Source organism: Elephas maximus, chromosome 17 (genome assembly GCF_024166365.1).
Source record: "Elephas maximus indicus isolate mEleMax1 chromosome 17, mEleMax1 primary haplotype, whole genome shotgun sequence".
Classification (NCBI taxonomy): Eukaryota; Metazoa; Chordata; class Mammalia; order Proboscidea; family Elephantidae; genus Elephas; species Elephas maximus.
The window spans coordinates 88,457,686-88,470,969 of record NC_064835.1 but is presented as its reverse complement, the minus strand read 5'-3'; the positions used below and the strand labels follow the sequence as shown (position 1 = coordinate 88,470,969).

Genomic DNA, 13,284 nt, shown 5'->3' with positions numbered 1-13,284 from the left:
GTTCCCTTTCATTAGTCCGTTTAACTACAAGCTTGTAAAAGCCTGTGATTGTTGAAGACAGGTCACATGGAACCCATACACTTCAGCTATTTAACTCATTTTGCAAGGAGCCTAAAACAAAAACATACAAATGGACACCTGAAGGATTTTTCATATTTTAAAAAGCTGTTAATGAAACCCTAGTGCCATGAGGGTCCTTCCCCATGCACCAACTGTCTTTGTCACTCCTCCCCAAAATACTATTCCAAACTGGTCTATGGCTGTCCACCAAACATCACTTTAGCTTTTTGACCTTGATGATCTCATTGCAACCACCCCCAGTGACTGGAATAATGACAGCACTATGAAGTGAAGTGGGCCAGAGAGCTGATTATCTTCTCTCTGCCAGACACTGGGCTAAGCACTCTGAAATGCATGCCTGAAAGAGAGCTCTGATTTCACCATCCCAAACCCTGTCCTCCCTCAGTCTTCCCCAACCCATGACACCACCACTCTCAGCTGCTCAAGCCAGAAATCTGCGTCATCCTGATTTCACTTTACCCGTAACCTGGTCCCTCCTTCTAATTCACCACAGCTGGTCCTGCCGGCGCTCCCTAGGGCATTTATCTCAATGCCACTCATTTTTCTCCATCTGCACTGCTCCTACCACAGTCCGAGCTATCCTAACCTCTGACCTGGACAACTTCAATGGCCTCTGAGCTATCTCCTGAGTTCTATTCCTGCACTCCTATAACCTATTCAACAAAAGTCCAAAGTGATCTTTTAAAAATATAAATTGGACGTCTAGTTTAAAATCCTTCAATGACTTCTTACACTCTTGGGATCAAATTCCTACCTGAGGCAACTCTGCCAACTCCTCCCTGACCTCCCACTTACCCCCCATCACAGCCATGTTCCAGCTACAGGGGCCCTCCTAGAAAACACCAAACATCTGCTCTCAGGACCTATCCACTGAGACAGGGCCTGCTTTCAAAAAAGAATTACCCAAGTACTAAAATACCAACCCACAGAACCTCACCTTAAGAAAACGTCATCAGATATGGACATGGAATTTTGGTATCAGCAAGAACAATTAATACATAGCCAAGAGAAAATTATGGGGCAGTTCTACTCTGTCCTATAGGGTCGCTATGAGTCGGAATCGGCTCGATGGCAGTGGTTTTTTTTTTTTTAAGAGAGAAAGATTTCAAATTCTGTTTAACTGAGCTTTTGGTTACGCCCTAGGTGAGAGACATCATGATTTTGCCAGATTATTCCTTAAAGGTACAAACCCAGTGCCCTGTACAACAACAACAAAAAAATCAACATAATGCAGCCCTCATCGGGAAGTAAAATAAAAATCACCATCCTACACGTTTAATACATGCATACACATGCATACACGACGTGTGTGTATTAAGGTTACATGGGAGGTGGGGGGCCTAAAGAAGCAGAATACATGATCTATTGCCTCCAACAAACCCAAAGCCTCTGGCTTAAGGAAAGATTAAACATTGGGTCAAACGAAAAAAAAAAAAATTACAACTCTTCCAAAAAGTTTATATAGTATTAAGGACATGATTTGGTCGTCAAAACAGAACGTAACAAATCTTGAAATATAAGATATTTGAACTCCTCGAAGCTCAAAGATTTGCCAAAGAAATTTACTTAGGCGAAAAGTAATTATATTACATATCAAGTAGAAAACTATAAAAATTCCTTACCCTGTAATGTAGGCCAGCTGAAAATATTAGACCTAAGAAGAGTTTAGATTAAGCAACCCATGGGTAGCATTTTACAACAGGCTACTAAGAAAGAAGGCAATGTCTTCGGGATTTCCTCACCTTTGGCTTGTGAAGCCAGGAAAAGCAAAATGGATTACCATAAAAAGGCTGTTGGTGCCACTGTCGGGGCAAACCAGAGCACTGGACTCAAAGGAGTAGGGGTCTGATCCTGTGTGGTAATTTTTTAAATTGGCTCAGTTTTCCTCTTCACCAGTTAAATAATCCTCTTTCATCCCTTCTATCCATACAAGTCCTGCCATCTGAATGGAACTGGTTTTCTGTTTTCCTTTGAATATCTTGCTTTCCTACCTCTGTCCTCTAAAATGCATACCACCAGGGGACCGCGGCACTGATAACCACATCCCTCGTACGCAAACGTCCACATGTCCACATTTAGGTTAGGCCTGATACCCTTCCGTTGCTCAATAGAGATGCCTGAATTAAACACCCAAGTCCTCACACAATCTCCCCACATCATCCCCAAGAAAATCCTCTCTAATCCCCACCATGTGATGACTGCCCAGTCAGGGCACCGCCCTCAGGAGAGAAGCCCAAACTCACATGGTACTTTCGTGCTGCCTCCGGGGAGTAACAAAGAGCATGCGGGTGGGGCGGGCACTACTGGCATCTGGGTGGGCACTCCACGGCTTGGCATAGCTGTGATCCAGGAAAACCAGGTCCAGCTCCCTCTCGTGCACTGAAAGCTGGAAGAGCAGTGAGGTGCCCATGCGCCGTGCAGAAGTCTGGAAGTCCCTCTCCCCACCCCGGTGGGCCATGTCAGTTTCGGGACCGCAATTCAGAGCATGAGTAATTGCACGCAAAGCCACCTGCAGTGAAAAGGTGCAGTTTAAGTCAATTCATATATTCTACATTTGTCCCAACCTAAAACATCCCATGCATTTCTTACTTTTGTGACCTTCTACCTAGCCCTGGCAGCACAGTGGTTAAAGTGCTCGGCTGCTAACCAAAAGGTGGCCGGTCAGAGCCCACCAGCCACTCCATGGGAGAAAGATGCAGCAGTCTGCTTCTGTAAAGATTACAGACCTGGAAGCCTTATGGGGCAGTTCTACTCTGCCCTATTGGGTCTCTACGAGTCGGAATTGACTCGACGGCAGCAGGTCTGGTTTAGGTTTATTGGTCATAATTATCTATCATACAGCAGACCCGTGCCCACCATAGGGAGGGCTCCTGAGATCTCACCCCACCCCCATGAAAGACTCTGGCACCATGAGCACCTCCACACTCAATCTCTGCGCAACCTGCTAACTGGAAAGCCAAGTGACTCCACTGTTCACAATGACCGCACACGGCAGACACTAACAGTGCTGGGCCACCATCGCTATTTTCCCTCGTGATGGCTGGGAAAGGTTTTCAAACAAAAGAAATCACAAATATTAATTCTTCAGAAGCTAAGGGTCCAGCAAGTACCTGACTACACAGCTACAGGTGAGCGCCCCTCGTCTGGCTCGAGGTTGCTAATCCCAGCAAGGGCTCAAGTTCCTCGGTGAGCTCTGGTGTTACCTTAAAAGTTCGGTGACTACTTCACCTCAAAAGTTTTTAAAATATAAAAAGGAGAGCTGCCTCCAAAAGCCTATAAGGAATTGACATTCTAGAAAGACCTTTCCCTGTATCCTGGGCCTGAGGTAGTACTGGCAGATGGCCTAGTACCCCTGGTACTCCTGGTACCCCTAATGTTCCTGGTACCCCTAGTATCCCTAATACTCTTGATCCCCCTAATACTCCCATACCCCTAATACTCCTGGTACTCCAAGTACCCCTAATGTTTCTGGTACACCTAGTATCCCTAATACTCGATACCCCTAATACTCCAGTACCCCTAGCGTCGCTGGTATCCCTAGTACTCCTGGTACCCCTAATGTTCGTGGTACACCCAGTATCCCTAACACTCTTGGTACCCCTAGTACTTACTCCCGGTACCCCGATACTCCTGGTACCCCTAGTGTCCCTGGTATCCCTAGTACTCCCGGTACCCCCAGTACTCCTAGTACACACTGGACCTCAAAAAGGCCCCTCTAGTAGACAGAGCAGGATGAAGCGACTCGGCCAAGGTCACCCCGAGTTCGCCACGACCAGGAGCCGCCTGGACCCCCTCCCGCCCCCCGGCCCGGTTCGGCGCCCGCGTCGCCGGCCCAAGTGCGGCCCCCACGCAACACCCCGTCCGGCCTCTGCCAGTGGGGCGCGGCTCCAACCCACGGCCCCCGCCCCGCGCCCCGCAGGACCCGAGAAGCCGCCGCCCGCGACCCCCGCGGCAGCCGCCCCGCCGGCGCCGACCCTTCCCTCACCCGCAGTCGTCGGGCCGCGCGCTCGGCCCGGGCCGGACCCCAGTGCGCGTGCGCGTTACCGCCTCCACGTCGGGCGCCGCGTAAAATGCGGAACGGATCTCCTCCCGGGAAGGGAGGGCCGGTGAGCAGGAAAACTCGGAAACGGTGGAACGCCAGCGACATGGCCCTTTAAAGACTTTTTTTTTTTTTTGGAATTTTTCGGGGATGCCTTGCTTTTTTACTAATGGAATGGGTGCTGAATCATTGTTGGTAGTTTTTGTTATTTGGGAAAATGTGGTGCCAATTGCAAGCAGGCAGTAAAAAACAAAAACAAAAAAAACCCATTGCCATGGATTTGATTCCTACTCGTAGTGACATCACAGGACAGAGTATAACTGCCCCATGGGGTTTCCAAGGAGTAACTGATGGATTCGAACTACCAGCCATTTGGTTAGCAGCTGTAACTCTTAACCCCTGCTCCATAAAAAAAAATGGATCCCATATTCTGTGAAGTACATCATGAACACAGTATTGTCAGTCTCATGACCCAGGGAGGGCATCACAAACTGTTTTCAGGGAGATGAGAACTTTATAAAAGATATCATCAGGGAGGTGACTAATGCAAGCGTGTCATATGGGTCCCATGTTCCATGAAGCGCATCACACATGGTACATATAAGTCCCAGGGCCCAGGAAGTGCATCACAAACTGTTTCCACCCAAAAAATAACTCATTTATTTGAATATTTCCAAATGCCAGTGTCTTATTTATCTAGTGTCACTATAACAGAAATAGCATGGTTGGGTGGCTTTAACAAAGAGAAATTTATTTTCTCACAGTCCAGTAGGCTAGAAGCCCAAAATCAGGGCATCAGCTGCAGGGGAAGGCTTTCTGTCTGTCGGCTCTGGAGGAAGGTCCTTGCGATCAGCCTTCCCCTGGTGTAGTAGCTACTCCTCGCAGGAACCCCAGGTCCCTCGGACGAGCTCTGCTCCCAGCGCTGCCTTCTTGGTTGTATGAGGTCCCCTTGTCACTCTGCTTGCTTCTATCTTGTATATCTCAAAAGAGATTGGCTCAAGACACCATCCAATCTGGTAGATTGAGCCCTGCCTCATTAACATAACTGCTGCCTATCCCACCACATTAATATCATAGAGTAGGACTTGCAACACATAGGAAAATCACACCAGATGACAAAATGGTAGGCAACCACCCAATACTGAGAATCATGGCTTAGCCAAACTGATACACATATTTTTGGGGAATACAATTCAATCCATGACAGCCAGTATCTTAGTTATCTAGTGTTGCTATAACAGAAATACCACAAATGGATGGTATTAACAAACAAATTTATTCTCTCACAGTCTAGGAAGCTAGAAGTCTGAATTTACGGTGCCAGTTCCAGGGAAGGGCTTTCTCTATCTGTCAGATCTGAAGGAAAATGCTTGTCATCAATCTTCCCCTCTTCAAGGAGTTTCTCAGCACAGGGACCCTGAGTCCAAAAGATGCGCTCCACTCCCAGCTCTCCTTGCTTGGTGATAATGAAATCCCTCTCCACTCTGCTCGCTTCTCTCTTTTATATCTCAAAAGAACCCAGTGCCGTTGAGTCGATTCCGACTTATAGCGACCCTACAGGACAGAGTAGAACCGCCCCGTAGAGTTTCCAAGGAGCGCCTGGAGGATTTGAACTGCTGAGCTTTTGGTTAGCAGCAGTAGCACTTAACCACTACGCCACCAGGGTTTCCTGTCTCAGAAGAGATTGACTCAAAATACAGCCTAATCCTGTAGGTTGTGTCCTGCCTCATTAACATAATAGAGGTTAGGATTTGCAACACATAGGATAATTACATCAGATCACAAAATGGAGGACAACCACACAATACTGAAAATCATGGCCTAGCCAAGTTGACCCTTATTTTTGGGAGCATGGTTCAATCCATAACAATCCCTATGAGTTGGAATTGACTCGACAGCACACAACTACAACAATAAGCACATAAATGACTTACTTCACTTAATCCTCTCAACAAGTTCATATACTAGGTTCTCTTGTAGTCATTGGAGCTTCTGGGTGCTTCAAACAGATAAGTGGCTACTAACCAAAACGCTGGCAGTTCGAACCAATCCAGAGACTCCTGGGAAGAAACGCCTGGTGAGCTACTTCCAAAATATCAGCCATTGAAAACCCTAGGGAGCCACGTTCTACTCTGCACACGTGGGGTGTCCACGGTTGGGATAGACTCAGTGGTGTCTGGTTTCGTTATTACAGTCATTTCCAGAGGCGTAAAGTATTTTGCCCAAGGTCACACAGCTAGTGAGCGGCAGTCTGGCGCCAGAGCCCAGGCTTTTAACCCCTCACAACTCCACTCCCCGCCATGCCTGCTACTATGAGGAAGGGTGTGAAGTGATGAGAGCGTGCAGAACACTGAACCAGCCTTGGCTGGGAGATGGGAAGGGTGGGCCTGTGAAGGTGAAACTGAAGCTGAAACCAAAGAGGACAGTGAGGCGACATGGCAGGAAACGGGCAGAGAAGCTCTCCAAGAGAAGGGGCAGCAAGACAAAACAAAGGCCACGAGGCAGAAGGGAGCGTGATAAAATTAAAGGAAAAAAAAAGAGGGAAAGAAAGAAAAAGCCAGGGTGGCGCAGCCAGGGAGCAGTGGTCAACAGGAGAGGTGACGCTGGAGCAGTGGACCAAGGCGAGAGCCTGCAGGGCTCCGGCAGTCCTATCCAGAATCTTGGCACTAGTCACAGGCTGCTCTGTGGTGTCAACTTTCCTAGACTGTGTTTTGTGTAGAGATCCTCCAAGTCAGGGGCTATCATGGATTGAATTATATCCGCCCAAAAATGTGTGTATTAACTTGGTTAGGCCATAATTCCCAGTATTCTGTGGCTGTCCTCCATTTTGTGATTATAATTTTATGTTAGAGAGGATTAGGGTCACATCCCTGATGCAATATAAAAGGAGTTTCCCTGGGGTGTGGCTGGCACCACCTTTTATCTCTCAAGAGATAAGGAAAGAGAAGCTGGCGGAGAGTTGGCAGCCTCATACCACCAAGAAAGCAGCGCCTGGAGCACAGGGCGTCCTTTGGGCCCGAGCTTCCTGCGCTGAGATGCTCCCAGACCAGGGGAAGACCGATGACAAGGACACTCCTCCAGAGCTGAGAGAGAGAGAAAGCCTGCCCCTGGAGCCGACACCCTGAATTCAGACTTCTAGCCCACCAAACTGTGAGAGAGTAAACTTCTCTCTGTTAAAGCCATCTACTTGTGGTATTTGTTATAGAAGCACTAGATGGCTAAGAAGACACTGATCCTAGGCTTTCTTTAGAAAAAAAAGGAGACCCAAATATTTTGCTTTCATATTAGGAAGAACTTCCCTTGTGGCATTGTCATGTATTAAATTATGTCCCCCTCAAAAAATGTGTGTATCGATGGGGCTGGGCCATGATTTCCTTTCCAGTATTGTGTGATTTTCCTATATGTTGTAAATCTTGCCCCTATGATGTTAATGAGGGAGGATGGGCGGCAGCTGCGTTAGTGACGCAGAACTCAATCTGTAAGACTGGGTTGTGTCTTGAGACAATCTCTTGTGATATAAAAGAAAGAGAAACGGGGTAGGGTACTTCATACCACCAAGAAAGCAGTGCAGAGCAAAGTGTGTCCTCTGGACCCCAGTCCCTGAGCAGAGAAGCTCCCAGTCTGGGAAGAGATGGATGAGAAGGTTGACAGAGAAAGAAAGCCTTTCCCTGGAACCGACACCCTCAATTTGGACTTTTAGCCTACTTTACTGTGAGAAAATTAACTTCTCTCTGTTAAAGCCATCCACTTGTGGTATTTCTGTTATAGCAGCACTAGATAACTAAGACAGGCATTAATGAAACAGCCCCTAATTTCCCTATTCCTTTTCTCAGATGGAAACCCTGCTGGCGTAGTGGTTAAGTGCTACTGCTGCTAACCAAAGGATCGGCGGTTCAAATCCGCCAGGTGCTCCTTGTAAACTCTATGGGGCAGTTCTACCCTGTCCTATAGGGTCACTCTGAGTCAGAATCGACTCAACGGCACTGGGTGTTTTTTGGATTTTTTTTTCTCAAATAGCCTTGCTTCTCCTCTTTTCTCATCTAATTTTTTTACTTTGACAATGATGCACTCCAGATAACTTCCTTGCATAAACAGGAAGCATTATCCTTCTACCTGATCATTAAATCAGAAGGACAGTGAGAATAAGACAGAAAACAAAAAAGAAATTAAAAGAAGCCAAATTGTTTTGTTTCTACAGACCTAGTCACCTCAAGTCACTTGCTTCAGACTCTGTTACTTCTTTCTCCTCTCAATCCCTTGGATTCTTCTCCAGAACTAAGACCCACCCATCTGTGTGACATCCTCTTCTGTTGCTAAGCAGCCGATGAAGGGCTCCACACACCCCTTGAACCCAAGGAGAACCTTGGACAAAGGAGCTCCAAGAAGGAAGCTGTAGCTCCAGAGGGAAGGAGGCGAGGAGACAGTCATGGAGATGCTGCAGCTTATCATGGAGTCAGCCAAGATCGACCCACCCCAAAGCCCCCCACCCAGGCCTTGTGCCACCATCTACTTCAGAGGTGAGAGCCAGGGTCCCAAATGAGGAGAGAAGAGCCAGCCCCGAGAAGCCAGGTTTACTCAGTGAAAAACTACACTTACTGATGCTTTACTATGCAAAGGGTGTGCTGTGTGGTACAAAGATGAAGTAGACATCGTCAGTTCTTTACAAACATCGTCTTTATTATTTCCCTTATTATGATTTATCTGCCTCCCATTTTTTCCAGAGAATGGCTGTGGGAAAAAAAGAAGACTAATATTTCTCAAGCTTCCATGAACTAGGGCTGTTCCATAAACTGAGGGTTAAGAGCATCTGCTTTGTAGGACTACTCTGAGGATTTGGTACAGTTTCTAGTAATAACTGCTCAATAATATCAATCACTTCTGAACGAGCTTTACAATCAACATGTTGATTTTTTTCACAAACACGTTTGTTCCTCACAGCAGCTCCATAAGGTGGAGAAGGCAAGTTTTATTATCTTCATTGTTTACAGATAAGGAAAAGGAAGTCTAGGAAAGAAGGCAAAGGAGGAGGTGAAAGGATTTATGAGAGATTAAGTATATCTACATAATAAAGAGAGCCCTGGGGGCACAGTGGTTAAGAGCTTGGCTGCTAACACAAAAATTCAGCAGTTTGAATCTACCAGCTGTTCCTTGGAAACCCTAGGGGGCAGTTCTACTCTGTCCCATAGGGTCACTATGAGTCTGAATATACTCCACAGCCATGGGTTTGGGTTTTATTTATTTATTTATTTAGCTTTATATAAAAAAGAGCTGAGAGCATGCACTGGTTTCCTTTGGCAAGGTAAAAAAGTACCACAAACTGGGTAGCTGAAACCAACGGAAATCCATTCTCTCACAATCCTGGAGGCACACGCAAATTTACACATATTCACATCCTTTTCCTGGGAAGAATCCCAAAGTAATTTGGCAATCGAGAGTTGTTTCTTTTTTTTTTTTTTTTTGCAGGACAAACTGTCCTCTGTCAAAGATATTCCTGGGGGAGGGAGGCTTTAGTGGATGAAGTAGGAAGCTTCCAAACTAGGTTTTTCTGTGGTACCAAACAAAAAAACCTAACCTATTGCCGTCTGACCCATAGCAACCCTAAAGGGCAGAGTAGAACTGCCTCATAGGATTTCTAAGGAGCGTTTAATAGATCCGAACTGCTGACCTTTTGGTTAGCAGTTTCCTCACTGTAGTAATAAATCCTTAAATCTCAGTGGCTTACCACCATAAACGTTTGCCTCTTTCTCATGCAAGTCCTGCAGGGATATTGCTGGATGAGTGGCTCCTCCAAACAGTGGCTTCGGGACCACCTGCTTGCCACTTGTGCCTGCAAAGTCACCCTGGCACCCTTCTGCCAGGGGATGGTGAGGGTGGAGGTGGGACGTGGGGAGAATGGAGAATCTCATAGGAGATTTTAGGAGCCAGGCCTGGCAGTGGTGACTATCCCTCCCAGGCCTCATTGGCCAGAAGAAGCCACACGGTCTCACCTGACTTCAAGACACCTGGGAATGATGAACCTAGGAAAAAAAAGAAACTGGGAAATGCGTGGCATTATCTGTCACAGAGGGTGACATCACCCTTATAGAAAGAGCTTTGAAACCCCTAGCAAAGAATCAGTGCCATATCATACCTGCCTAAGAAGACTTGAAGTTTTCTCAGAGCATGTACTGGAATCCAAACTTTGAAATAGTTCCCACCACCATTGCCAGCCCTTTTGTATCCTTGCAGATATCAAGAAGAGAACTCATGTGGCAGAAGGGAACAACCCCATCTGGAACGAGGTACCACACACCAGGGCAAGCCCAGAGAGAAAATGACAACCCACACGAGAAGGCAGAGGCAGCGTCCAGGCGGTGCTCAGAGTAAACATGGAGCTCACAAGCTTTCCTCAAGGCCAGGGCATCTTGGCCTGGGAGTAGCCTCTGAGATGACAAGTCTGGGAAGGCCTGAGGGCTGCAGCAGCCGCATCTGCCTACAGCTGTTCTTGGTCTTTGTCCCTGTCTCTGGGGATGGGCCATTGTATTGCCCATCAACTAGTCCAAACTGGCCATCCTGATGTTCCCAGAAGCCCTCATCTTCCCATCCATCCACACCCTCATTGTCCCCAAACTGTTTAATTCCTAACACATCCACACTACTGCCGTTCAAGCAGCAAGAGTCCAGGTAGGATGCCTCACACTTTGGCGAGAGGTAGCAAATGCCATCCCCTTCAGAAACTAGACAAGAGGGAGGTGCTCAGTTTGAGCCATGCCTTGCATCTTCCCCCGTTCCTGCAAGGATGGGATAGGGAGAGTGGAGGAAGGCTGCTGACCTTTCTGTGTCTCCCACAGACGCTGGTCTGGCACCTCTGGGCCGGTGCCCTGGAACATGACTCCTACTTGCAAATTGTCCTTCGGGACCTGGCCTCAACGAAGAAGGAAAGGTGAGGCCCAAGAGAAGCAGGCAAAGCCTGACGCCCCTGACCAAAACAACAGCACTTCTGTCTCTAATCCATGACTCATCCAGATGCAAGGAACAGAACTCCCAGCTAGATAATGCAAAAAAAAAAAAAAACCAGGGTGGGGGTTTATGGGAAGGGTATTGAGGCTAGGAGTGCAGACGGGCTAGAACTAGGAACTTGGGAACCCAGCGGCTGATCCATCTGAAGCCACAGACCTTGAATCTCTGCTTCTCTCTGCCCCTCTCCTTCCTTCTCTCTCTGCTCAAACCTGGCTTTCTATCACTGCCCCCTGCAAGTGGCCAGCTGAGACTGAATCTGTGGCATCCCAGGGCAGAGAATCTGATCGGTCCAGCTTAGGCCAGGTCTCCACCCATGACTCAATCAGCTATCACTTGGCCAGGTTCCCATCCAGGAAGAGTTGTGGGAAGGGATATGGGCGGGCTGAGACACCCACCACTCCAGGAGCCCAGGAGCCAATTCCTAGAGAGTCTCCAGCCCTGAGCCCTCTGGTGGATGCTCTGCCTCACTGCACCCTTCCTTCAGCCTCCCTGTCAACAGCCTCTGGGAGAAAACCATCTCTAGATAAAACCAGGCCTGGGACAGAAAAGGACACCCCTCCCCCGGCTCAGGATCTCATATCTCTGCTCCTCGTCTCCTCAGGTTCATTGGTCTGGCCACAGTCCTGCTCAAGCCCCTGGTGGAACAACCCAATGAGGTCCTGTTCCTGAAGGGCCTACCCCTGATCAACCATTCCATGAAGCCCACAGATGTGAGTCAGAGCCAAGAAAGACCCAGGAAGAGCAGGCTGGGAGAGTGGGGGGAACCAGTGAAGCTGGGCCCCATCCCATGGAAGTGCTTCCTGCCCCTGGGGGGAGCCTCATCTCACTGCCGTCAGCTCTGGACTCTCCCATTCTTCCATTCATCCATTTAGATTGATTCATTGATTGCCCACTGGGTGTCAGCAACTATGCCAGACACTGGGATTCAGGACTGAATGAGGCCCACAGTCTGGTGGAGCAGGCGTTAACTCACAGTGATAAGCACTCCAGCCCACACATCCCCAAGTTTCAGTAAGCTAGGCCACCAGGGCTCAGCAGGGAGTGAGCCATTCTGCAAGGGAGGGAACAGGAGGCTTTACAGAGGAGGTGAGGTTTAAGGCAAACCTTAAGGAGGACGGTGAGTTTGCCCAATCTACAAGCCAGGGAAACAACCCCCGTGCAAAGGCTGAATGCAGAATCTTGGGGAGTGGGAGAGACAGGGCTGCGTGGGCAAGCAGGGGCCAGGAAGTAAAGGGCCTTGTGGTCTATGCTGGTACATTGGGACTTTGCTCTTCTCATTCAGAGGAGCCTTAGGGGACAGTTGGATACCCTGGGTGCTGCAAATGGTTAATGCTCTTGGCTGCCACCTAAAAGGTTAGCAGTTCGAGTCTACCCTGAGGCACCTCAGAAGAAAGGCTTGGCAATCTAACTCTGAAAAATCAGCCCCTGAAAACCCTATGGAGCACAGTTCTACTCTGACACATGTGGGGTGGCCGTGTGTCAGAGGCAGCTCAATGGCAACTGGCTTTTTTGAGAGGATGGTCAGTGGGCAATTCAGGTGGTGATGCAGAGGCTCGGTGCATAGTGAGAGCTTGGAGCAGGAGGTGAGTTAGGAGGTGATACTGGGCTGGGGGAAGAGCTGTTAGCATCTGTGGCTTCTGCACTGGTGCTCAAGTCCCCTCTCCCTCTCCTCCCCACCACCCACATCCTGTCCTTCTCCACCAGGTTCTCCTCCTTTGTTCTCCAGATCCACCCCCATCCCTGTAAATCCCACTCTCATGCCACAGGTTTGCAAACTCCCTCCTGCCGAGGCTGCACAGGCCCTCATGGTGTGCCCTCATTCTGTGGCCAGCATCACTCCACCCAGGATGACTGGGCATGAACCTAGCTGGGCTGGGTCCAGTTCAAGAGCTGAGACTTGGCAAAGGGTCTCAGGACCTGGCTTCCAACTCCCTGCCTTTACTTTGCAGTGCACTGTGACCCTACAGGTAGCCCTTGTGACCACCCGGGATGTTAAGACAGGTATGTCCTTCCCTGGGTCTTACCCCTGCCCTTCCCCAAGCACAGCTGGAGACCCTTTCTGTAAGGCCTGTGGAGGGAATGTGACCAGGTTAGAGTCCTGGGCAGATCTCCAGGCACTCGGCTAGGGCCATCTGTCACCACAGCCTGTCAACTCCTCATCTCAG

At 48.6% G+C, this 13,284-nt stretch overlaps 2 protein-coding genes across 10 annotated transcripts in view; one reads left to right on the top strand and one right to left on the bottom strand.

Annotated features, from left to right (window-relative positions):
• The window catches only part of KANSL3 (KAT8 regulatory NSL complex subunit 3), a 64,933-nt gene extending 60,826 nt beyond the window's left edge, over positions 1 to 4,107 (bottom strand). For 6 of the 9 annotated variants that reach the window (XR_007513580.1, XM_049856457.1, XM_049856459.1 and 3 more), the window contains exons 1-2: positions 3,192 to 3,805; positions 2,325 to 2,590 (exon numbers count right to left, since the gene is read on the bottom strand). Coding sequence is in view for 8 of the 9 variants with exons in the window: in XM_049856457.1 (XP_049712414.1) it covers positions 2,325 to 2,539 (215 nt within the window). In the remaining variant the exon portion in view is untranslated. Of the gene's footprint in view, positions 1 to 2,324; positions 2,591 to 3,191; positions 3,806 to 4,066 lie in introns of those variants that run through there. The other 3 variants (XM_049856462.1, XM_049856464.1, XM_049856458.1) reach the window with 2 other exon arrangements.
• Positions 4,108 to 8,552: 4,445 nt separating this feature from the next.
• FER1L5 (fer-1 like family member 5) overlaps positions 8,553 to 13,284 on the top strand; it is a 67,741-nt gene continuing 63,009 nt past the window's right edge. Inside the window, 5 exon segments of the mRNA XM_049856625.1 lie at positions 8,553 to 8,637; positions 10,349 to 10,401; positions 10,951 to 11,042; positions 11,721 to 11,829; positions 13,069 to 13,120. Coding sequence (XP_049712582.1) covers positions 8,553 to 8,637; positions 10,349 to 10,401; positions 10,951 to 11,042; positions 11,721 to 11,829; positions 13,069 to 13,120 — 391 coding nt within the window.